Raw genomic sequence first — 26,652 nt, forward strand, 5'->3', positions numbered from 1 at the left:
TGGGATATCCTGGGATTCATTTGGAGGTTCAAAACCAAAGGCTGAGTTGAAGATGGGCTAAGGGGCAAAATTGGGACGGGCACCCTTCCAATAAAGAAAGCTAGGCTATTTTTGAACAAGATGAACAACTAAGTACAAAGTTTTGTTTAAGGAAGATTGTGTTATTCCAGTGATTGTCAAAAAGTGTTGTCCCAGTAACTTTCATTGTACGTGAAAAATCACCAGACAAGATCAGATAAACTTTTTACTTTACAATTGTTTTTATTCTGACAGAATATTTAAGTTCAATGTTAATGTACAAACTATGCATAAGGTTACAGTGATTTACAATATTATATGTACTCTTTATGATTAAAATGTTTGCCTCATTTTTTAATTATCACTTAATCCTACTACACTAAGGTATTTTAATGGTCATCACAATGAAGGCTAAGAATTTTTAGGTGAATTTTGGTGTCGAAAGTTTGAGAATCACTCTGTTCGTCTAAGCATCTTTGCCCAAGTTATGTTTGATTGTATTTTAAGTACATCGATGGGTATTTTTTATTTTATTGATTTGTTTACAGCAAGCTAAAAATTACTTTGGGCAACTATGCCCAATTGTTAAGAATGATGCATAAGCCTGCATGTTTTACTGCACATATCCCAGACCAAACAGCACTCCTGACAATGGCACCTGACTATTGCTCGAGTTGACAGGTCCTGCAAGTCTCCCGGATGAAACAGCTGTGACTCGTTGAGTCCCAATTTCCCACAAGCTTTTAGAAACACATTTATGTTATCCTGCAAAGGAAAGCCCAAAACAAAAGCAACATAAGCAATTGAAATAAAACCTCATAGTCACATCAGGAATCTAATTCAAGTCAGAGCCTGCTGGTACAATAATCAAAACACACAAAATCAACTTAATCTTCAAAATAAAAATCAATTGACAAACTTTTAGGAAATGCGGTGCTGGATAAAAATGGCACATTTATTTTGGTGTTATATTTGAACTTCTGAATAAATAAGTCTTCCAATTACTTCAATATTACAAAAGTTTCTTGGGCCATCACTTTTCATCTCTTCCAGGGCCCCTGGAGCACTATTAACATACAAAAGGTGGATGTAAAGTGCCAAAGTTAGCTGCCTTGTGTTTGAAGTTAAAAAGTAAATGTTCTCATGGTCCATTTAATACAATTAATTAATGTAATTGCTGAAGCGCAACAGTGGAGGAGCTAAATCAATATGTTGTAGACCGATCTTAAAAAGAGAGAATATAGTATTGACATTTTATAACCTGATTGACATCTAAATTTGTAACAATTGATTGGACTGTACACTTAGTCAACGTTGTGGCCAGTCGTTGCCCACAAATGTGTCTCCTCATTAACCTGCACATCATGTGTACTAATTCATTATTTGAAGCATATGTATCGTAACATCCTGAACATCTAAACCACATAAGTCTCGACTTTTGGCCTCACTATTTATTAGCTCCAGTTGGAGGTCAGCAATTGATTTTTTTTCCCCCCACCCCTCATCTTGCTTTGGGCAATTTCTAGAAATTTGAATAACGCCGTGTAAACAGCCTGGAGCCAAAATAAGACTATGCATTGCACTATCCTAAAAACAACTTAACATATTTCAGGGGCTGGGTCATCACACCTAAAAAGGAACATCAGAAGGATTTACCCAATTGCAAAATAATTTCTCCCCAGGCTTCGGACAGGAAACCACCTGGTGCAATCTTACTTTGAAAAGTCAAATAAGCATACCTGCGACAAATTTAAACTGGAATCAAAAACTTACCAAGCCAGCAATGGGCGTAGAAAGTCGATTCAGTTTTTTAATGATTCCGGGCTTTAACTGGTTGATCAGACTATGAGGAAGAATACAACAGGAGTTTATACGAATTTTAAAATCTTCCACAGTATACTACAATTCAGAGAAACTTTATCATCATTTAGATACTTGAAAAAAAAAAAATACAAGAAGGGTCAAGAAATTTAAAGACTGTTGCAGGCCACTCAAACGCCATCGTCGGTTAGGGTGAACTTAGCCAGCAGGATCCTGCATCACTTTGCAAATACTGTAGGTCTTATACCTCTGATTGAACAAACAGCTCAGACATATTTTGCTGATGACTTAATACTTGCATCGGCACAGCAAGATTTTCAAAGGTTTCTCAAAATAGAGAAACTTGCTTTGGAAATTTGGATAGACTCTAGAAGTAATTGCAGCAATAATGTACAAATGGAGGAACAGAACAACTCACTCGCAAAGCAGGACTCCATTCTCCAGAGCTGCACGAAAGTCGCTGCAGCCAAAAGGTTTTCCAGTTACCTCCTAAAAACAAAAATGTTGACTTGTGAAAGTCAATCCAGAATACTTTACTGATCCTAACAGGAAGTCATTGTAAGGAGACTCGTAGGTATAGTGCAACTGCTTGTGGGAAGAGCAGAGTGTGTATCTGTAATGAAATGTGTTAAACAAAACTGTGGATGCAAATTGTGGTGTCAGCGTACAGCCGGTAATTTCTGACTTGATATAAACCTATATATCTTGCCTCAAAATTGTTGTCGTAATAGGCTGTTTGACCATGATGACATACGTCACCATATTAGAGGTGGATGCATTGTTTTGTTCCAGTTTTTATTGAATAGAGAATCCATCGGCTTTCTACCACCAGCGTGGTGGACAAATACTGCTCACTCGATTGAAAATCCATTTGAGGTCAAGTCTTCAATGCCAACCTTTTTCCATGGACAATACATGGTCATGTGACTTTTTTTCTTGCATTAATAAGGACGCAATTAGTCTTGCAGTAACACGTTCAAAAGGTACAACTTCCCCACAAATGGATGTGGGAGATGGTGCCTAATGAGGTAAGCGATGGCATCCACAAATGTGATGAAAGAGTTAAATATATGCATAATTACTATACACAACAGGGGAGTACACAAGATGAGGGGTCTTAGTAATGAGGACACAAAAAGGGGTTCAGTTCCACAATTAACAAGAGGGCCTCAAAAGCCTATTCTTCTCTCTCATTAGTTCCTCCAGGAATCCACAATTACTTGTTTGTGTGTTTGGAAATAAGGATGATGCTTATGGGCGGCATTCGGAATAAGTACTACATTTATACACATGTGAGTTAAATTGCCAATATACTCTACTGGTTGAGCCATCGCACCAATCCTCAATTGGTCAACTGATCAATGATCTCATTAGAAACACACTATCAATTGTCTTCTTTTTCACTAAAACTGCAAACATATAAGCACATCCAAAAAGTTTAAAAAAAAAAAAAAAGTTATGTAAAACCAGTCCAGATCAGCACATGGCCCATGACTTAATGGTTTAAATAGACTGGCACTGCCCCAGTTGAGGCAGAAACCAAGAGCAGATCTCATATTTGGAGTCCAAATACTTCCCTCCCGCAGTTTCATATGCAAAACACAACGAGCAAACTCTTGATTGAGTTGGCACAGGTCCTGTTTAGACCAACATTCACCCACTAAAAGCAATACAGTACACCATCTTTATTTGACAGTGGGGAAAATGCAAGATAGGCGTTGGCCTACTGCCAACCAGAGCTGTACACATTCTCATTATGATCCACTCAGACAACTGACACCCTATTTAGAGTTGGTCAACATTCAGGGTTCGCGTTCATTTGAATTGAGTGGTTATAGTCGATGCTTTTCAAAATGTGCACTGCTTGGCCAGCAGCCAGCCCAAGGAAAGTAGAGCACACATTGCTTTGAAACCACAACCGTCAAGTCTGCAACAGTGTCTATCAGTCCACTCACAAAATGCACAGCAGGTTTGAGAGTAATACTTTAAGCAAATTACAGGAAGGCCAAAGTGCACCTACCCTCCTTTAAAAAAAAAAAAAAAAAAAGACATAAAATATTGCATCCTGCCAATTATGCTGATAAACACATGAACCAAATCACGCCAATGTGACAGCTGTGAGGGCAATAGGAGCTAATTGAACATCCCGCTCACCTCAATCCAACGCCGAGCCTCGTTGAAGGCGTCTGCGCAGCTGAAAGTGCTTTGCTGGCGCCACTCCATTTGCTTTGCATCTGAACGAGCACAATCAAGCAACGACAATACCGCACATCGGGACACACGAGACGAACAACGCGTTTGTGCACGAAATCGTCTGCCCCGCCGTTCAACCGTTCAATATGAGGATACGGAAGATGCATGGAACTGATATCGTCGCTCAGTACTCACCAGTATGCGTTCGCCGCTAATTGACGTCCTGGTGCTCTTATCTCCAAGCAAGTGACGTTAAAAAAAAAAAAAAAATCAGGTTCACGCTCGGCCCACCGCCCACTTTGAAAGGACAGGAAAAGTTTGAGTCATGTGAAGTGGACACATTCTCCTAGTGGCCTCGGGGGGAATTGCCCTGAGACGACGTTATTCATTTAAACATCACAATGCGCTTGCAATGCGGATTATTTCCCAGTTGACCAGCGATTCTAAAACGTTTTACTTCAAGTGCTGAATCACCGGGGGGTACGTATTGCTAGCTCTAGAGTTTCTTTGCGTGATGACTAATTGAGTAGGCCAAAGCGTTCGTTAAAAATAGAGGTAGACGCTTTCTTCCTAAAAAGAAAAAAACATTACAGTGGGGAGAAAATTCTCATTTGATGTATGTCTTGTTCTTGTTTGTTTAAAGTAACAATTATTTCAAACGTTTGCATCCAGTTACTGCACATCCAATGAACTTTTTTTTATCAGTAGTTTTATTTAATAAAAATTCATAGGGACATATATTTCTTTCCTCCTCAAATGGATAAAAATGTGGAATAAGTCTTAATATATACACACATATATATATATATATTTTTTTTTATTTTGCTAGACATTCAGTCACTTTGGTAATAAAGAGTGTGCATGAGAGTATGTCAATAGTGCAAGTGAATGTTGATTAGTGAAATCCATGAACATTCACTAATGACTTTTTCAAGAGCAACAAAAATATGGCAAAAGATTTGTTGACCCTCTTCATTTGTCCCCCATCGTTCAACCACAGCAACATCACCCAAAACAAACAAGCACACGGCTCTCCTTGAGGTTGGAGTATGTGATAGTTCATCATGATTGCTTGGATTGTTTTTGTTAGTATACACACTTTCAAAGAGTTATATAAGATGCTTGCTCACGTGCTTGCATATGTTGACTGTGGTTCAATAACTGCAATTAAGATGACACATTAGTTTGATAAGTGCACATGAAGTCAAACAACCTGAGTATGTGTTATACGTTGTCAAAGGAATACACATTTGAATGATAATTCATATTTTTGCTGTAAAATAATTTAATGGTAGCATGGCATAATATGGAAAACAAGATCTCGACTTGACAATTTTAGCTCTGTGTAGAATTACCAGAGTGATTGTACTTATGGTAATGAGGCCCCGTAGCTCAGTGGTTAGAGCACTGGTTTGGTAAACCAGGGGTTGTGGGTTCTTATCCCACTGGGGCCTCCACTCCCTGAGAAGGGTTGCGTCAGGAAGGGCATCCGGCGTAAAAATTGTGCCAATCTCTGGAGACCCCGAAAGGGACAAGCCGAAAGAAACACACGTTGTACTTATGGTAATGTTAGAGCTGTGCACAGAGCTTTCATAAAATTGTTAACATGATTGATAGTCAGTATATTTGAAAACATGATACCAAGAAGATATTAATAAAGAGGACCCCGGGGGCAGTGGAAAATTATCCTTGCAGTTGCTCTAAGAACTTTATAGCCCTTAATAACAAAAGAGTCTCAGTGTTTCACAAGCCCACAGTTGGCAGTGATTGACAACTTCACCTAATCTAAATGAGAAAATCGAGAAAGGTAAAATTCAAAGCCAGATTTGGGGAAAGAAGAAACCTTGAAAAGGTACCCGCCTTCCAGGGTGACCAGGCTGCAATGGCTGTCGAGTGAGGCAACCTCATCATGTAGCTTGGTGCTGTACAATGTTCATTAAGATGTCCCACGATCAACTGAAGAGAAATGGGGCCAAAGAGTAAACACCTTCAGCGGTTCTGCTTCGGAACAGAGCAAAGCAGAACCGTCCATGGATATGCCTCAGTTTAAGTCACCGTCACAAACCCCTCTCTGCGAGCAGGAGATGAAGGAGGAGGAGAGAGGACAAGTGGCAGTAAAACAGGCCTACAATGTGCTGTACCTAAATGCCAAAACGGTAGAAATGATTATTGACCAATGATGGCTCTTGGATCTTCAATGCAGCCCTATGGGGGCACAAACCAGTGCAATCTGTAGGCCGGTCCCAAGCCCGGATAAATGCAGAGGGTTGCGTCAGGAAGGGCATCCGGCGTAAAAACTGTGCCAAACAAATATGAGCGTTCATCTAAAGAATCCCATACCGGATCGGTCGTGGCCCGGGTTAACAACGCCCGCCCCCGGCACTGCTAACCTGCAGGGCGTCGGTGGAAATTCAGCTACTGTGGGTCGAAGACAAAGAAGAGGAGGAAACCGGATCCAGCGTCAGAAGAAAAAGAGGAATGCACAGAGCCTACAACTGAGTGTAGGGACTTTGAATGTTGGGACTATGACAGGAAAAGCACAGGAGTTGGTTGACATGATGATTAGGAGAAAGGTTGATATTCTGTGCATCCAAGAGAGCAGGTGGAAAGGTAGTAAGGCTAGAAGTTTGGGAGCAGGGTTTAAATTATTCTACCACGGAGTAGATGGGAAGAGAAATGGAGTAGGGGTTATTTTAAAGGAAGAGCTGGCTAAGAATGTCTTGGAGGTGAAAAGAGTATCAGATCGAGTGATGAGACTAAAATTTGAAATTGAGGGTGTTATGTATAATGTGGTTAGCGGCTATGCACCACAGGTAGGATGTGACCAAGAGTTGAAAGAGAAATTCTGGAAGGAACTAGATGAAGTAGTTCTGAGCATCCCAGACAGCGAGAGAGTTGTGATTTGTGCAGATTGTAATGGACATATTGGTAAAGGAAACAGGGGCGATGAAGAAGTGATGGGTAAGTACGGCATCCAGGAAAGGAACTTTGAAGGGCAGATGGTGGTGGACTTTGCAAAAAGGATGGAGATGGCTGTAGTGAACACTTATTTCCAGAAGAGGGAGGAACATATAGTGACCTACAAGAGCGGAGGTAGAACCACGCAGGTAGATTATATTTTGTGCAGACGATGTAATCTGAAGGAGGTTACTGACTGTAAAGTAGTGGTAGGGGAGAGTGTAGCTCGACAGCATAGGATGGTAGTATGTAGGATGATTCTGGTGGTGGGTAGGAAGATTAAGAAGACAAAGGTAGAGCAGAGAACCATGTGGTGGAAGCTGAAAAAGGAAGAATGTTGTGCAGCCTTCCGGAAAGAGGTGAGACAGGCTCTCGATGGACAACCGAAGCTCCCGGAAGACTGGACGACGACAGCCAAGGTGATCAGAGAGACAGGCAGGAGAGTACTTGGTGTGTCATCTGGTAGGAAAGGGGAGAAGGAGACTTGGTGGTGGAACCCCAAAATACAGGGAGTCATACAAGGAAAGAGATTAGCGAAGAAGAAGTGGGATACTGAGAGGACTGAGGAGAGGCGAAAGGAGTACATCGAGATGCGACGTAGGGCAAAGGTAGAGGTGGCAAAGGCTAAACAAGAGGCATATGAAGACATGTACACCAGGTTGGACATGAAAGAAGGAGAAAAGGATCTCTACAGGTTGGCCAGACAGAGGGATAGAGATGGGAAGGATGTGCAGCAGGTCAGGGTGATTAAGGATAGAGATGGAAATGTGTTGACTGGTGCCGGTAGTGTACTAAATAGATGGAAAGAATACTTTGAGAAGTTGATGAATGAAGAAAATGAGAGAGAAGGAAGAGTTGAAGAGGCAAGAGTGAAGGACCAGGAAGTGGAAATGATTACTAAGGGGGAAGTCAGAAAGGCACTACAAAGGATGAAAAATGGAAAGGCAGTTGGTCCTGATGACATACCGGTAGAGGTATGGAAGCAATTTGGAGAGATGGCTGTGGAGTTTTTGACCAACTTATTCAACAGAATACTAGCGGGCGAAAAGATGCCTGAAGAATGGAGGAAAAGTGTTCTAGTTCCCATTTTTAAGAACAAAGGGGATGTTCAGAGCTGTGGTAACTATAGAGGAATAAAGTTGATGAGCCACACAATGAAGTTATGGGAAAGAGTAGTGGAGGCTAGACTCAGGACAGAAGTAAGTATCTGCGAGCAACAGTATGGTTTCATGCCTAGAAAGAGTACCACAGATGCATTATTTGCCTTGAGGATGCTCGTGGAAAAGTACAGAGAAGGTCAGAAGGAGCTACATTGTGTCTTTGTGGATCTAGAGAAAGCCTATGACAGAGTACCAAGAGAGGAACTGTGGTACTGCATGCGTAAGTCTGGTGTGGCAGAGAAGTACGTTAAAATAGTACAGGACATGTATGATGGCAGCAGAACAATGGTGAGGTGTGCCTTAGGTGTGACAGAGGAATTTAAGGTGGAGGTGGGACTGCATCAGGGATCAGCTCTGAGCCCCTTCCTGTTTGCAGTGGTAATGGATAGGCTGACAGATGAGGTTAGACTGGAATCCCCTTGGACCATGATGTTCGCAGATGATATTGTCATATGCAGTGAAAGCAGGGAGCATGCAGAGGAACAATTGGAAAGATGGAGACATGCACTGGAAAGGAGAGGAATGAAGATTAGCCGAAGTAAAACAGAATATATGTGCGTGAATGAGAAAAGTGGAGGGGGAAGAGTGAGGCTACAGGGAGAAGAGATAGCGAGGGTGGACGACTTCAAATACTTGGGGTCAACAATACAGAGCAATGGAGAGTGTGGTCAGGAAGTGAAGAAACGGGTCCAAGCAGGTTGGAACAGCTGGCGAAAGGTGTCTGGTGTGTTATGTGACAGAAGAGTGTCTGCTAGGATGAAGGGCAAAGTTTACAAAACAGTGGTGAGGCCGGCCATGATGTACGGATTAGAGACGGTGGCACTGAAGAAACAACAGGAAGCTGAACTGGAGGTGGCAGAAATGAAGATGTTGAGGTTCTCGCTCGGAGTGACCAGGTTGGATAGGATTAGAAATGAGCTCATTAGAGGGACAGCCAAAGCTGGATGTTTTGGAGACAAGATTCGAGAGAGCAGACTTCGATGGTTTGGACATGTTCAGAGGCGAGAGAGTGAGTATATTGGTAGAAGGATGCTGAGGATGGAGCTCCCAGGCAAAAGGGCGAGAGGAAGACCAAAGAGAAGGTTTATGGATGTGGTGAGGGAAGACATGAGGGCAGTTGGGGTTCGAGAGGAAGATGCAGGAGATAGGCTAAGATGGCAAAAGATGACACGCTGTGGCGACCCCTAACGGGACAAGCCGAAAGGAAAAGAAGAAGAAGAAGAAGATGGCTCTTGGATCTTCATGTATGACATGGAGAACAAATGCCAGAGCCTTCAGCGGGAGAGTCCGATGTCACCAAGGCCAAAGACAGCAAGACAGTCACACTCCCAAGTCAAATTATGTTGATTGCATTCCACTACTAGTTCTTACCACAGGACCACACAATCAACCTGATCCTGCCATGCTGCTTTGTTGAGTGCGTCAGACGACGCAGTTGTGGCAGGACAACTCGTGGCTGTTTCACCATGACAACCCGTCTCCTCATAATGGACCTCATTCACTTAGAAACTTCTGCTGAAATCATTTGACGCACAAATCCGTGATTAATCAAAAATGTTCCACTTGAATCTAGTCCTCTGGGCTCATTTTAGCTTGCAGTGTTTGTTCATTTTCAGCTTTAAGTTTTTGTTTCAATGCATTTTTTGTGCCAAATTCTCAAACCAAACTTTGGAATAAATCCATTAATTAAAACTAATTAACATTATTATATAATGTCAGGGGGCGGCCCGGTGGATCAGCTGGAAAGTGTTGGCCTCACAGTTCTGAGGTCCGTGTTCAATCCCGAACCCGCCTGTGTGGACTTAGCATGTTCTCACCCTGCCTGCATGGGGTTTCTGCAGACACTTCCGTTTCCTTCCACATGCCAAAAACATGCAACATTAATTGGACACTCTAAATTTCACCTAGGTGCGATTGTGAGTGCTGCTGTTTGTCTCCATGTGCGCTGCAATTGGCTGGCAATCAATTCAGGGTGTACCCTGCCTTCTGCCCATTGACAGCTGGGAAAGGCTCCAGCACTCCCGTGACCCTCGTGAGGATAGGTGGCAAAGAAAATGGATGGATGGATGTATACTGTCAGGTTCAGTGTTCAACAAGCTTTCCAATGAATCCGACCTTTTGACAAAAGGACATAGAAAAAGAAAGTTTTGAAAGTTTTGGAGTCATCTTTCACAAATTCAAATTCCCTATCTGATCTCGTCTTGATATGTTGCTGTCCTTTTATAGGGAAATTGAGGCATGGTTAATGCAAATTGGGGATCGCAGGAACAAGCCTCGAAATGAAAACTAAATTGATCCACTAACATGGGCACCGTGGTAAGAAGAAAATGGGCTAGTGCGAATGTGTCATGAATCCTACATTTGCATATACGCTGAACTTGTGCGTGGAATAAGAACATTTCTACACCTTTATTAGAGAATGAGACCCAATTCCCTGAACTTCCGACAATTCCTTACTGAGAAGGACATTGCCGTGCTGGGGCAACATTGCTACTTAACAGACCTGGCCCTGTCTTTTTCTTTCCTCTTCCCCTAGCTCAGGAGGGTTATCAAGGGTACCCGCTTTAACAAGTGAACAATAAGATGGCTCTGATGACAGAGCTGCAGAGGATCCTATGGGAATCCATCTGCTTGCATGAAATCATGGCAGAGAAGCCTGCAATATTGTTAGACTCCAGAGGGATCATTTCAAATAGGAAAACTTGTGGTATGCATGTGCAGTGTTCTTTTATGATACACTTGAATGTGAAAACCTTGATAAGTTATCCTGATATCAAAATACTGTCCCCACAAGCGCCATATAAACTGTCTCTCTCCAATGGCACATCTTGTCTCAAAGTCCAGCTCCTCTAGCCCTCACAAGCTACAATTTACAAATTATTGTGAAGAGCAAACGAGATGGTGTGTGTGTATGGGTGTCAAAAAGACAAATGGAGAATAAAGATAAAAGCGAAATTAATTTCAACGATGCATTTTGTTATATGAACATATCTGTTGTATTTATACCTGACTACCAGTAGATGCTGCTGTAGCTCTGCATGAATAATGGAATTGGGGACGGATGAGGCATGGGGGGGGGGGGGGTGTCGTTATTAGGGTTTGCTATACTGTACAGGACGGTAAGGAGAAAAATGGACAGTAATGAGAGGTAGTTGCAGTGAAGCGCTGGGATATAGAGATGTTTTTTTCCATATTTTCCATTTGCCTGCTCCCCGGAGTCCTGTATTAGAGGAGGGACTCATTCCAGCCAGCAATACTCACTTTTCAATTATGTCCTCTGTCATCTCTATTATCAACACTAGGAACATGAATAGCTAGCCTCCTTAAAAACAGCAGACATGTACAGCGTACAGTAGTTGTTTTGCATGTAAGAAAAATGATAGGATACAAAAATAAATATTCTAGGGAGCGAGTGGTTTGCTCACCTGTTCAGGGTTTTAGAACTGGCTCCGTCCTTCCCGTGTTGAGGTTGCGTATTCTCCCTGTGCTTGCATGGGTTTCCTCCAGGTTTCTCCCAGATTTCCAAAAAACGGACATTAGGTAAATCGAACAATTGGCCATATCTGTAGGCTTATATGTGGCCTGCGATTGGTTGGCGACAAGTCCAGGGTGTACACCATCTCTTGCCCGCAAGTCAGATGGGATAATGAATGAAGACAAACTGTATACAGAAAATGGATGAATGGACAAAATGGCAAATGTCCAATTTTAATTTTTAGTATTAGGGTTATTCTGCCTTACCAGACAGCAAGAGGACATTAAATCAATGTTATTTTATCTGAACTGATGTCAGAGTGGTTAATATCAATTTCTCAAAGGTAAATAAACATTGAATCATCGTAGCAATGTCAGAAGTCTCCAATGTTGTTGAATATAACATTGAAACAACATTGAATTTAGAAATATTATCAAAAATTAGATTAAGTTTGATCGACCATATGCCACTGTGCACAGAAAATTAGGTGAGCAGCTATGCTATTTTACATAAATTAAAAATGTTAAATGAACCATTAGTTGAGTAATGCATTGATTATCCTTTATGAGTTTGGGACACGTTTGTGGCCTTTTTGTTAAGATAATTCCCTCATGTACCCCATGACATTGTTTTAAGAAAGCAAATGTTGAAAAATTACATTGGTGTAACTAGGTAAACTTCTTTTGTGGTGTGGACTCTGAGCCAACTCTGCACATCACGGGTAGGGCTCTGCTCCTCCCTGTCCCTCCTACTCCATCACTGACCACTCCATCGCCTACACACCTGGTTTTCATGATCGCTCAACAAGACTTAAGACATGACATTCCCAATATTCCCGCACCTCCATAGTAGATTGGGCAACTCTTCGCTTGAGTATTGAGTACTGAAGAAAGTTATTTAGCTTCCGGTGCTGGTATTTACCCTCCTGTCATCTCCTCCTTCTCCAGTGCCTCCTGCAATGCCGCCGGGCTGCACCACACTGCCAAGCTCATTTACCTACTCACTTGTCAGTCTCCTCCACTCCCCTGCTCTCATGGGCTACCCTCATGTGTCTGGATTCTGGACCACGCACAGCTCACAATAAAACCCTTTTGACAATGTCTTGTGTCTCAGTGACCCACCAAAATGCACCGGTCGGTCAGCCTTTTCATCTCTGGCAACCATCAGAGACCCTCCAACTGTCTATCATCCCCACTCCCGAGACTTGGTTAGTTTTTGGACATCCCTGGTTCAAGAAACACTGACTGGTGCAACCTATCGATTACTGGTCTTCTCTCAGTTGTCCAGACCACCAATAAAAGTAAGCCACCAGTAGTGCTAGAAAACCCAGAGGTTTTCTGAAAGCGGCATTAGCCCCCCCAGCGCTTATGAATGCAACATCGACCTCCTTCCTGGATCCCACTTGCCATAAAGCTGACTCTTCAAACTTTTCCGCCCTGAAATGAGTGCCATGGAGGGCTAAATTTGTGACTTCTGAGCCTCTGGGCTGATCCGACGCTCTTCTTCCTCCTCCCTGGGGGCCAGAAACAAATCCCCTCTACCCCTCATTGATCCTTCATTTCAACCCTTTTGCTACACCTTCACTAAGCTGGAACTGTGTAAACCTTGACACGTCATCTCCATTAGAAGGCAGGATGAATGGAAAACGGCCTTCAATATACCTTTGGGACATTTTAATTATGATATGCCATACAAGTTTTGCTAAGATAGACCACATCCTCATGTGGTACAGCATCTTCTAGAGAATCGCCTCTTTGTCAAACCTGAAAAATGTGAGTTCCATGCTTCCCCTGTCCACTTCCTGGAATACATCACCACCAAAGGATAGACACAACCAGACGTGTCACTAGAGCTCGAGCATGTGACGTCACAGTTTGCATTGTGCCATATTTTATATGCTGTCAAACTCTTCTGTTTAAATCTTGATGACTTATTCACCAGGTACATGTACATCCAGTTGTCCAAGACTAGTGGTACCGAATTAACAGTGAAATTTCTTATTGCAAAAATATCGACTTTGGCATTAAATATGGATCCTCTATGGCAAGTGTGTCAAATTTTTCCATGTACCTTCCTTTATTATCACCTTCTAAATGTTTAACGGTGTCGGGTGTCATGCTATAAGACATATTTTCATTTCGTCTCAATGGAATTAACCTGCAACAATGCTTTGTTTGACCGGCAATATGGCGACGTAAACAATAATCACGTGATTTTATGAGGTAAGTGCACAAGCTCTATGATCCAGGGAGTTGTCGACTGGCCCAGCCCCTCCACCTGGAAGGATCTGCAACACTTCCTGGGTTTCATGAACCTCTACCACTGGTTCATACAAGAGTATATTCCGGGATCCTCTCACTAGCTTCACCTCTAGTCTGCTTTCCTAACGTTCAAGTGCCTCAACAAATTGTCCACCAATTCCCCGGTTCTTAACTACCCAGATACACTCCCGAGTTTGTGGTACAGGTTGATGCCTCAGACACCACAGCCGGTGCCATCCTCTCCTAGTGGAACCTCGAAACTCAGAAACTCCACTACTGTGCCTTATTTTGTCACCAGTGGAACTATGGCATGTGAAATTGTGACCGACTGGTAGTTGTGTGGGCCTTGCACAAGATGAAGCATTGTTTGGAGGGATCTAAGACACCCCTTCCTTATATGGATAGACCACAAGAACCTCTTGTGAGCAGCTCTGGGGATGGGGGTTTCGGTTCCTTATGGACGAGGAGGATTATGGCAACAGGAATGTTCCTGGATTTTGGAAAAAACACATCCAGGATGACACATTTATTTAGGATTTTTGTGCGTCTGTCCCAGGGAAGCCTGAGAAGATGTCAGCTTCTGTCGAATGGCTGGGGGTACTGTGTTGATCAGCATTATTGACCTCCTATGCAGAGCATGGGCGGCGCTCCTCTCCCTGATCCCACTGATCTCCTTGCTGTGCACCTGCTTTCCAAAAGCTCTCATCACAGCCTCCACTTAAGCCTGGCAATCCCAGTTTTCCATCGCCAGAGTACTCCCTACCGTACTCCTGCCGAGTCTTCACTTGAGTATCGTGTATTTAACTTTCCAGTGCTCATATTTCCCCTCCTGTCTTCTCCTCCTTCTCCAGTACCTTCCAGTGTCTCCTGTAATACTGTCTGCCTCCACCACACTGCCAAGTTCACTTACAGGCTCACTTGCCAGCCTCCTGTTTTCCCCTGCTTCCATGGGTAATGCTCACAAGTCTGGATTCTGTTTCTTTTTCTTTTTTTTTTTTTTTGTAACATGTCCTGTTCAGCTGGATGGCCTTGCAAAATGGTGGGTGTAACTGTCTCCCTTTGTGCTGGAACATTTTTTCTCCCTCTGCTTAATTTTTCTTTTTCTTTAAATTAATCAGATGTTTAGTGAAAATGTAGCCTGAACCTAGAACCAAACAGTTTTAGGGGACAGACATTGGGACAGATTGGACAAAGGGACTAGGGGAAGAACCACATCAGAACAATAGTGAAACAGTCTAGACATTTAAGCACAAATAACCGTACAACAGTTACAGTATTTGTAGACCGGTGGCATTGGAAGATGCGAGGGGGAACACCAAGTCAAGACATCCAATAACTTACCAAGACGAGACATGTATGAGGGGACAGAAAAAGCATAGGTCAGGATGTGCCAAAATGAGCAAAGGAGTGCTACTGTTGAGTGATGCGGTGGGATTGTTTATTAATGTCTAAACACCTGTAGGAACCTGCGAATTAACATTAGTACAACCTGTACTGAGTGGTCCCAAGCCTGACAGAAGACACTGAACCACTGATTTGGGGTTAGATATCTGTAAGAATAGTTACATAAATCTTCATAGAATGACAGTATTCATAACATTCTTCCAGGATCTTATTACCATGTTGAGGGACCCTACATGCATTTTGATTATGATAGTCTGGATAACTTCATCCCCGATATTGCATAGCCTTTCGCTGTTGAAGATCAGCTAATCATCACTCCAAGTATTAATATTACATTATGGTATGTTTTGCTCACACTCTCCAATCGCACTCTATACATTTGGACTACATAATGTTTGTTAACTGCTTCAGTGATGCAATTTAAAAATCACAAACTCATAAGCATATTTGCAGTATCAGTAAAAAAAGATTTAGATTTAAAGTGAAAGAAAGAGCACGGGTAGTATTCTCCCAGCATTGATGTTATTAATTATTGTAATTGTTATTGTGTTATCATTACTGAAATTATTTATTTAATTATTCCAGCAGTATAGAGTGACAGGCATTATAATTAAATCCTCTTCCACTGGATGACAAAAGGTACAATAAACCATACACCTACTGCCATTCAGACAGCAAATATATCAGCTTTGTGTTGAACAAAAGAACCTCAGATTTCACACTGAATTAAAAAAATAAACTACATTAAATTAAAAAATCATTGTTTCAGTATTACAACTTTTTATATTTTATTTTTGTGTTTGCCGGTTAACCATGAGGTTTTTTTTATATATATATATATATATATATATATATATATAAAATGGATGCCAAGGTAAGGTTGGAAAACTCTGTTCTAATAATTACTTCTCTAAATCTCATCTTATTAAATCTCTCCTCAAGTTATTTAATTAGTCATTTAGGGGTTGGGGGCAAACCCTAACCCCTACTTTAAGAATTAAGTCATTCAAAATGAAAATCAAAATTAAGCACAGACTGTACTATGGAACTAAAATAGAAATGAGTTTCATGTGATCTTTCTTTTTTAGTAAATGAGAAGAAAAACATATTGTGCGTGCCTATGATGAACCGAACAGCAGATATGCAAACCGAAACAAAATAGTCTGAGAATTTCAAAGAGTTCCACCCCTAGTCTGTAGATTCCCGGTTATCCAGGTCACATTAATCTGGAAAGTCAAGTTGTTTTTTGTTTTGTTTCCCAAACTTTTGTTCATTGTTTTTTGGCTCATCAAATGTTTGTTTGTATGGTTTCAATCCAATTGGCCTCCAATTACAACATTTTATTTCATTTGTTGTTTCCTGAAGAATGGAATTGGTGAAATACTGGTCATAATACCAGATCAGTTAAAGTTAAGACTAATGAGGCAAACCTTCTTGAAGTGCCAAAAAGATCTAGATCTGCTTGGTGATCAGATGACTGCTACGTTGTTGCTGCAACAAAAACAAGAGATGACTGGGAATAAGGATTCAATTAGTGGTGTGGAGGTGTGTTAAGAGTGGATTCGTCTCAAGTTTCGGGTCTGAAATTGATCATTGGCCACAACGTTGAGTAATGAACATGTTTTCCTCTGTCCCATTTTTTTATGCATTGTTTACTTGTTTAGTTATTGTGTCAACCTGTTCTCGTCAAGGTTCTACCTTGTGCTGACCAATCGGGTACCTCTCGCCACTTGTGTCTTGTCCCAGTGTTCCTTTTTTTTCATTCATGTCTTTGTACTTAGTTCACTGATGTCTTTCAATTTACTTAACTTCCTTTCTGATTCTGACTGTGACACCTATTTTAATTTTTTTTTGGTTCATTCAGTAGTTTTTTTCCACCTAGTCAGTTTTTGTCATTTTTCTTTTGCTTTTCCAGCCCCTGTGTAACCAATCTTAAGTCCGTTGCCTCTGACCTTTCCTCTACCTGGCCATCAATCTGGGACCGTTGCACGGAGGCCAAACGGGACATGCCGAAAGGAAAAGAAGAAGAAGAAGATGATGGAAAAATTGTTGAACTTCTGTTCTTGTTTCAGAAATTCAATGTTTTTTCATGACATATTGTCAACGTGTCAATTTTCTTGGTCAATGAAATACAATTGAAATTATGTTGTTTTACATTCAAATTTCAGCTAACTGGGGGCAAGAGGCGGAGGAAATGCTGGACTGGTTGTCAGCCAATTGCATAACACATATACTGTAAACAAACAACCATTTGCATTCACACCTACGGGGAATTAAGAGTCTTCAATTAAGCTACTATGCATGTTTCTGGGATATGGGAGAAAACCCAAACAGACCCATGGAGAACATGCAAACTCCACAGTGGCAAGGCCAGAACTGCAATGCTGCGTTGTGCGTGCTAACCAGATGCACAACGTGCACCCCGTCACTAAAAATGACAGTGAATTTTGAATTTTAAGCAATTTGTCTTCATATTATTGATGTCTTTGTTCTTCATATTAGTTATGTCTTTGTTAGCAGCACAAATATCCATAGGGGAAGTAGACTTAAATGATTGAATCAGATATATAAGCCATGAACAAATGAAACTTTTGATTGAATTGTATTAGAGTTCATAGTATGGAACTATTCTTTGTCATACTCAGAGGTGTCCATAATGTAGTGTTACTAAATTTCTGAGACTTGGTCAATGACCTGAAAAGAGCTGGGACCACCGTTTCCAACGTCAGTGTTGGTAATACACTAAGACGTCATGGTTTGAAATCAGACATGGCACGGAAGGTTCCCCTGCTTAAACCAGTACATGTCAAGGCCTGTCTAAAATTTGCCAATGAACATTTGGATGATACACAGGAGTCATGGGAGAATGTTTTGTGGTCAGATGAGACCAAACCACTTTTTGGTCATAATTCCACTAACTGTGTTTGGAGGAAGACGAATGATGAGTTCCATCCCACGAACACCATCCCTACTATGAAGCATGGGGGTGGTAGCATCATGCTTTGGGGGTGTTTTTCTGCACAACGAACTGGATTATTGCACTGTGTTAAGGAGAGGATGACCGTGGACATGTATTGTTAGATTTTTGGGAACAACCTCTTTCCCTCAGTCAGAGCATTGAAGATGGGTCGTGGCTGGGTCTTTCAATATGACAATGACCCAAAGCACACAGCCAGGAAAACCAAGGACTGGCTCCGTAAGAAGCATATCAAGGTTCTGGCTTGGCCTATTCAGTCTCCAGAACTAAACCCAATAGAAAATCTTGAGAGGGAGCTGAAACTCCGTGTTTCTCAGCGACAGCCAAGCGACAGAAGAGTGTCCGTTAGGATGAAGGGCAAAGTTTATAAAACAGTGGTGAGGCCGGGCATGATGTACGGATTAGATACGGTGGCACTGAATGGGACAAGATGAAAGGAAAAGGTTTTCTCAGGTGTTCAAATATTTATTTGTAGTTGTATCACAGAAATAAATCATTAAAAAAATCATACATTGTGATTTCTGGATTTTTCTTTTTAGATTATCTCTCTCACAGTGGACATGTACCTACAATGAAAATTTCAGACCCCTCCATTTCTTCACTGTAGTTGATATCAGGAGGGATCAACTAACTTTTTTTTTCTGTTAAACTTGAAATATTCCATCCACTTTTTGTATTTCTTTGCGATGTATGTTATATGCCTAGTGTGTATGGTGTGTTTTCTTTTTGCAGGTCAAAAGTAACCCGTTTTATGATCCGAACTCTATAAAGTACAAACTAAAAAGCTACCAGATTCAACCATATTTCACCGATACATGCTATATGTATATAGCTACGTACATATGTAGATTCCGACTTCACCCCTTGCATTTTGTAAATAATTTATGTCTGCATGCAGGATTAAATGAGATGTTTTAGACCATGAGTGTATCTGAGTGAAGTACAGTAACACTATACTTACTGCAGAGACTGCATTTGCTCATCACGAGGGTATATTTGAAATCATAAGGTGAAGAGTTCATCTACAATATTCCATTTGCGAAGAGTGAGAACATTTGAGAGGGAAGGGCACACTTGTCCTTGAGCGCTATAATTTGATATTACTGCCGTTTATGTAACAGTATGTGTAGGGCTTGGAGGAGGGCTTGAATTTGAAAACAATATTAAGTAATTAAATGGCAAATGCGGTGTACATGCATGATGGATGAAGTGTTAAAAATATCACTACAGTAGCTGGGAAAATGAGTGTTGTGCACCAATCTCAGTCTCATATTTTTCGTTGTTTATAGAAAATAAAAAGGTTATTAATATCAGTGCGTACGTGTCAGGTTTGGGTTTTTTACGGTTTTGGGGATGAGAAAGTGTAGGGCCCAAGTGCAGGGAGGGCAGGCAGGAGTGCAAAAATTTCAAAATGATATTTCACTTCAAAAACAATCAAGGCAAACAAGGACCGTGGCGCCAAGAAAATACCACATTAAAGTCCAAAAATAAAAGTTAAAAAAAGAAACAAGAGTGATAAACTCCCCAAAACTTAAATTATAACCTACAGTGATAGACACCAGAGCAGCTATCCAGACTGAGAGAAAGCTGGGAAATAAAGACGAACAAATTGATGAGACAATGAGGAATACCTGGACAAGGCACGAGTGGCTGGATGGAGCTAATTAATTGACATGAGCCAGAGGGTTAATGAGAACAGGTGGATACAAACCAAATGAACACACAAAACACTAACAACATGGGACGGGAAAATATCAGTCCAACTAAATACTGTAGAATCTTTAATAAAACACAGACCATGACACTACGCACACCACAAAGGAAGACAAAAGTCAGAAAAGTCAGACTTGGAGGTGGAAAACCACACATTTTATTTTGTATTTAATTTATGTATCTGTGTACCGTATGCATTTTTTGTATTCATCCACACATACTGTATTAACAAATATTAATGTACACAAACTCACTTATTGTGGCAACATAAGAAAAACTGTGCTTGAGTTTGTAAACATATTGATAACATCTCATTCACTGGTGTCAGTCAGAGATCAATAATTTTCTTTTGACTGTTCTTTAATGACGATTTATAATGTCCATTGTTGCATTGTAATGTTAATACTGAGATTTACTGTTCATGGGAACAGTGTTATTTGGTTGATTACCTTTTTTTTTATTTTTGCCACTGGATCAAAAGGATCTCTGCAGGTTGGCCAGACAGAAGGATAGAGATGGGAAGGATGTGCAGCAAGTAAAGGTGATTAAGGATAGAGATGGAAATATGTTGACTGGTGCCAGTAGTGTGCTAAGCAGATGGAAAGGGTACTTTGAGAAGCTAATGAATGAAGAAAATGGGAGAGAAGGTAGAGTAGAAGAGGCAAGCGTGAATGACCGGGATGTGCCAATGATTAGTAAGGGGGAAGTTAGAAAGGCACAGAACAGAATGAAAAATGGAAAGACAGTTGGTCCTGATGACATACCAATGGAGGTATGGAAGCAATTTGGAGAGGTGGCTCTAGAGTTTTTGACCAATGTATTCAATAGAATACCAGCGGGAGAGAAGATACCAAAAGAATGGAGGAAAAGTGTGCTAGTCCCCATTTTTAAGAACAAAGGCGATATTCAGAACTGCAGAAACTACAGAGGAATAATGATGATGAGCTACACAATGAAGTTATGGGAAAGAGTAGTGGAGGCTAGACTCAGTACAGAAATCAGTATCTGCGAGCAACAGTATGGTTTCATGCCTAGAAAGAGTACCACAGATGCATTATTTGCTATGAGGATGCTCGTGGAAAAGTACAGAGTTTATAAAACAGTGGTGAGGCCGGCCAAGAAGTACGGATTAGAGACGGTGGCTTTGAAGAAACAACAGGAAGCACAACTAGAGGTAGCAAAAATTAAGATGTTGAGGTTCTCCCTCGGAGTGAGCAGGTTGGAAAGGATTAGAAATGAGCTCATTAGAGGGACAGCCAAAATTGGATGTTTTGGAGATAAGTTTAGAGAGAGCAGACTTAGATAGTTTGGACAAGTTCAGAGCCGAGAGAGTGAGTATATTGGTAGAAGGGTGCTGAGGATGGAGCTGCCAGGCAAAAGAACGAGAGGAAGACCAAAGAGAAGGTTGATGGATGTGGTGAGGGAAGACATGAGGACAGTGAGTGTTAGAGAAGAGGATGCTGGAGATAGGGTTGGATGGAAAAAGACACGCTGTGGCGATCCCTAACGGGACAAGCCAAAATAAAAAGAAGAAGATGGATCAAATTCTGGGTTTTGTTTTGTTGGGGGTAATTCTCAGTACAGCAGCTGCTACTGTAAGTGGCAGGATTATCTCTTGTCCACTACAAAAAAACAAAAGCATTAGTTTAACATTACTTGGTAGTATCAGCCACACAAATTACAATTACTGCAACGTCAACCAATACCTTAGATATTACTGTTAAATCAGCAACTTAGTGCAGAATTTGCACGACAACACAGTACAGTAAGTACCTAAACATAAACAAGCAGACTATTCCCAGTACACTTCTCTAAAAAAACTCTTAACTGACAGATCGATGGATGGCGATTGTCCTCCGTGCTGGCAACTGTGTGTGCGTGCTTTTGTGCATGCGTGTATGAAAACGTGAAAGTAAGTGGTGGTTTAATATTGCTGACATCCAATCACACACACACACACACACACACACACACACACACACCACACACAACACACACACACACACACACACACACACACATGTAAAGAGAAATGTAGAATATGGTTTGATATCTTGAGATTTTTCTAAAAATAAAAAACAAATCCTGCAATTGGCCTTTTTAGGGAGTAGCCCTTCACCTCGCCCAATTTCAACTGAGATTAAATCAGGCTAAGCCTTAACCCTAATGAGGATGAGTGATATAGAAAATGGTAGGATGGATGTCAATCAAAAATAGTGTTTTGAAAAATTGTATCTCGTCAGTCTGTTTTTCTTTTCCCGTTTTCTTGTGTGATTTTCATCAAAAAGATATCCTCAAAAGGAATCACATCAATTCAAAGTCTGGTCATTCTGTCAAAAACTGCATGTTTAACTGTAGAATTTGAATTATTTTATATTGTCATTAACACATGTTCATGAGGTTCAGCTTCTACATTCAACCTGTCACAATAGAGAACGCAGCAAACACACAAACCCGGGGGAATTGTTGGGTGTTTATATTCCATCGCCAAATGCTCTCCAGCTATGATTATCAAAACTGTCATAACTGACATTTCTGCCCAAAATCCTCTGGCACTCGGTGACCTGGACCAGGATCCCCCAAACACGTCTGAAGAATTGGGCCACGGCTGCCCTACAATACCGATTGCTTTCTATGTCAGTATTAAAGTGTAAACCTTTATTTTCCATCTCAGGGCTCCTGAGTTTCTGCATGGGATCCTTATAGTGAAGGCTTGTTGGCCCGTCTAGCAAAAACCCGACCCCAGCTGCACTTTAGAAAGGAATGGGCAAGCTGGAGCGGCTGGTCTGTGTAACGCGAAGTTGTGGTCTCTGTGAGTACACGAACCTGCACCACCAGGTTCGTAACATTTTGCTATATATTGGGTGTTTGGGCACACATTTCAAACAGGCAGAAAACTTTGAATGCTTAAAAATAATGTGTCAGGTCGCACAGATTTTATTCTATACATTGAGACTATAGTAGCTTATTTGTCAAAAGACAATGATGAATTAACTACTTTCCAAATGATAGTTTTTGTCTGAAATCTGAAACCTATTTACACAGAGATCCTGTAAAAAAAAAATGGGACATTTATCTGCCTTTTGCCTTTCACACAAAGCCAAATGGTGCATGATATTGCCACAAACTTTCACACACTGTCCGGGGTGGCTTACTAAAATGCTTGTCAGACAGCAGCAATTGATTTCAAAACAAAAGGCCAGGAGAAATAAACACAGCATTAGATGTTAATCTTCACAGGCTGGTTATTTTACAATACCCTTACATGTAGTACCCTGCATCTGTTATGACTTGGACACTGAAGGTGGAAAATTTCTGGGTTGACTATGTCTCCCCATTGGAAAGCTCATTGAGTCTTTAAGGAACAGTATCAGTCAGAATGCCCCTCATGTTAATTTTTAAGCCCCAGTAAAAGCCAGGATTTTCACTTAATATGTATTATCATATATTGTTTAGAACAAAAAATGGAAACGTCAAAATCCTAGGTTTTAGAAGGCCTTGATAAGTAACATGAGGAGCATCTGGACTGACAATATTTCTTAATGGCTCATTATTAGCTCTTAAGGAAAAAATTGGTATAACCAGATGGAATATCAAGGTTTTTATTTATTGCATCTCTAAGGCAAACCGAATCACAGGTTATCTAATAGAGCTCGGATTCCTACTGCTAGAAGACCTGGATCTCTGCTGGTCCCAGTTTGATACAGGATATATACTTTTTCCCCATTTGAATTCTTTGAACTAGGGTTGGCCAATGAGTCAGAGATGAAGAGCCACACTTTTTACTGTCTTACGGCAAAAGAGCCCCATCATACAGATGAACATAATTTCCTCCTCACACACATACATTTGCTCAGCCAGATTTATTGTAAATGTCACACACCAACATAACAACAAGAAAAGTCGAGTACCAAGACCACAATTTAAAAATACAATAAAATGATGTGCTCTCTCACAGACAAACTACCAGTTCAACCAAGTCTTGTCTTGTCCGGCACAATTCTCATCTTATGCGACACTAAAATACTCACATGATTGAATGTCTTGGTGCAACTGTGGATCAGTAGCCATGTTAATGTCCAATATTCTCTGTTCAATAGTGTGGCGGGACAGTTGAAGGTCTGATACCATTTGTTTAAGAGTTTTAAAAAAAAAAAGTGCAACTGATTTTCTGTGTGATTCTTCAAAGTGACTACCTTGTGACTGCAAATCTTCATCTCTTTTGGAAAATCCTGTCCAATGTTAGCATGGAGTGAGATGAAGTGAAGATTTGAAGCTGTGAAATGCACTAGATGTCTGACACAAAGCTTGCTATTGCGCTCAAAATAAAAAAAAAAAAAAAGCTCTTCCGCTCTGGTAAAAATGTCCTGTGTTCATGCATAGATTTTCATTTAACTGTGCATTTTTCATTGGCATTTTAAGAGCAAAATTGACATTTTTTTTTTTCTCCAAAGAACACGATCTAACTGGGAAATCTTGAGCTATTTCATTAATTGTGAAAGCCAGTTTTGGGAACTGTGTTAACCTTTCCTACTGTAGTCCTGTGACAGTGGTCGGGAGATGTCTCCGTGCCGACGTCATCCTGGTTGGGGAAACTCCTGCTCTCGGTTCACAGCTGGGCTGGGTGACAGGAACAGTAAAGCCACTCTTCCCTGGTTGCCATCACATTGTTTTTTCCCTTCTAACCCTCTCACCGCACACGCTGCGGAGTCTAGCCTCACTTATTCATCAACGCACATGCACACTGAGCACAGCTGAACAGAACTTCGATATGCTTTCGTGCCTTCACGAGAGCTGCGTGTTGGCCACCCCTGGCTCTGAGCTGTCATGGAAACTTAGAACATGATGACAAAATCATTGTATTTTTTAATCAGATGTATATAATTGATTTAAATCTCCATCCGACAGTTATTATGGAATGTCCCATTGGTGTCTTTGTGTGTGGCAGAAACCCAATCTGAGGACCATGTGGAGACAATACAAGATCTGCAACACTAAGGTCATTCATTCACCATAAAGATTTCTACAATGTGCAAAGTTGCTACGCAATTTTTAATTCTGTTTTTGGACAATGGATGATGTTTTCTCTTGGGGTTGAGCATGTAGGTGTGTTTACTGAGCCCCTATAGGGTGTGAACTGGAATTTCAGATATATTAAGCTTTGTCTTCGCTGCTCCAGTCTGAGCTTGAGGTTTCATGCTGTCGTGCTGCAGTCAGGTGTCAGAGCTGTTACTGTGTTACATCCATGAGGGGTTGTGAAGGGGTTGTTTGCACAGGCATTCACTACAGCCCATACCTGCATGTATACAATCTCACAGATGAGTTGAAGCTTGTTTCAGGATGACTGTGAGTGCATATTACACTTAGTACTCAGTGATTCAGTTCAAGGCTTTGGTAAACAGCCACAATTCCCAGACCTATGCTCTGCACTTGGACGGGAACATAAATATTTTTTGGGGGAAGCAATCTGTCCATCTACATATTGTAGTATTTGTAATTTAGTGCATAAAGGCCTGATTTGCAAGTTAGTTTACTTGTAGGAGTTTCATTACCATTAGCCTGGCTTGGTAATAAACATCATAATTCATCATTGCAGTATAATATAACTGTATCCTTAATGCCCATGCACCTCTGTGCAGGAGTGCCCTCCTGGCTCAGAAGATTTCCGAGAGATGCAAGGTGCTGCTTTCAATGACAGCTGGTGACATGAAACTCCTTCTGATGGACTACCTTTTATGGAGGTTTGTGAGACAACTCACATTACAGTTTTTTGATATCTGTCATGGTTGAATTTAGTGAAAGCAAGGAAGGCAAAGCAGGAGTGCTGGAGTCCCAAAATATTAAATTTTCAACAAAAGGCAAACAAACAAAGTAAAGAAAAACTGAAATAAACCAACAACTGCAAATAAATACCTGTTGATATAAATGACATGAAACTGACACGAACAAACAATGGACCAACAAGAACGGATAGTGACCAAGGAGCTAAATACACAGAGTGACGAGACAACAAAGAACACCTGGGCAAGACGAGTGGCTGAAGGGAACTGATTAGTCCACTAAGGAAGTAGGGTCCTGCGAACAGGTGGACACAGCTAACAGAATGAGCATGCAAGACATGGAAAATATGGAACATAGCATGTAAAAACTCAATAAACCAAAACAGTCCATGACAGTTCCCCATCAAGGAACGGATTCCAGATGTTTTACACACACACACACACCACACACACACACACCACACACCACACACACACACACACACACACACACACACACACACACACACGCACGGATACACGCACACATCATTGCTCCCACCACTGTACTTTTGGTGTGAAGAGCAAGAAAAGGTGACAAGATTACACAACTGTTTAACAAGCAAAGTTGTGGGTTGTTGGAGGTGGTGAAAAACACTTAGGTAACCTCAGCCATGCAATGCGTTAAACCAGCTCACAGTCCAGACTAAAATGAAGTTGGAAATTCTCATTTTTCATTGTAAATGTTGTTTAAGATTATTGTAAATCATTCGGTGAGAAAGTCCTTTACATCCTTGGCCCCTTTAATGACCGCGGACGTCGGGATGACCCAGAATTTTCCAAAAGACGTGCTTCCTGTGCCGACATGGCAGCCATGTTGAATGTGGGGCGTTGACGGCACAGTGACAGCACT

General features: G+C 41.2%; 1 protein-coding gene and 1 long non-coding RNA gene across 8 annotated transcripts in view; one reads left to right on the forward strand and one right to left on the reverse strand.

The window, feature by feature from the left end:
* LOC133498319 (LIM domain only protein 7-like) overlaps nucleotides 1-4,358 on the reverse strand; it is a 28,745-nt gene extending 24,387 nt beyond the window's left edge. For 5 of the 7 annotated variants that reach the window (XM_061815011.1, XM_061815010.1, XM_061815007.1 and 2 more), the window contains exons 1-4: nucleotides 3,994-4,231; nucleotides 2,258-2,328; nucleotides 1,792-1,861; nucleotides 677-783 (exon numbers count right to left, since the gene is read on the reverse strand). In XM_061815011.1, coding sequence (XP_061670995.1) covers nucleotides 677-783; nucleotides 1,792-1,861; nucleotides 2,258-2,328; nucleotides 3,994-4,062 — 317 coding nt within the window. In that variant the 5' untranslated portion in view covers nucleotides 4,063-4,231. Of the gene's footprint in view, nucleotides 1-676; nucleotides 784-1,791; nucleotides 1,862-2,257; nucleotides 2,329-3,993 lie in introns of all 7 variants that reach the window. The other 2 variants (XM_061815006.1, XM_061815009.1) reach the window with 2 other exon arrangements.
* Nucleotides 4,359-4,372: 14 nt separating this feature from the next.
* On the forward strand, nucleotides 4,373-26,198 carry LOC133498321 (uncharacterized). Its single transcript, XR_009794264.1, has 4 exons — nucleotides 4,373-4,512; nucleotides 22,655-22,818; nucleotides 24,929-24,979; nucleotides 25,620-26,198. It is a non-coding gene; the product is annotated as an uncharacterized LOC133498321 (long non-coding RNA).
* Nucleotides 26,199-26,652: the final 454 nt, after the last annotated feature.

Source organism: Syngnathoides biaculeatus, chromosome 3, assembly GCF_019802595.1.
Source record: "Syngnathoides biaculeatus isolate LvHL_M chromosome 3, ASM1980259v1, whole genome shotgun sequence".
NCBI classification, from domain to species: domain Eukaryota; kingdom Metazoa; phylum Chordata; class Actinopteri; order Syngnathiformes; family Syngnathidae; genus Syngnathoides; species Syngnathoides biaculeatus.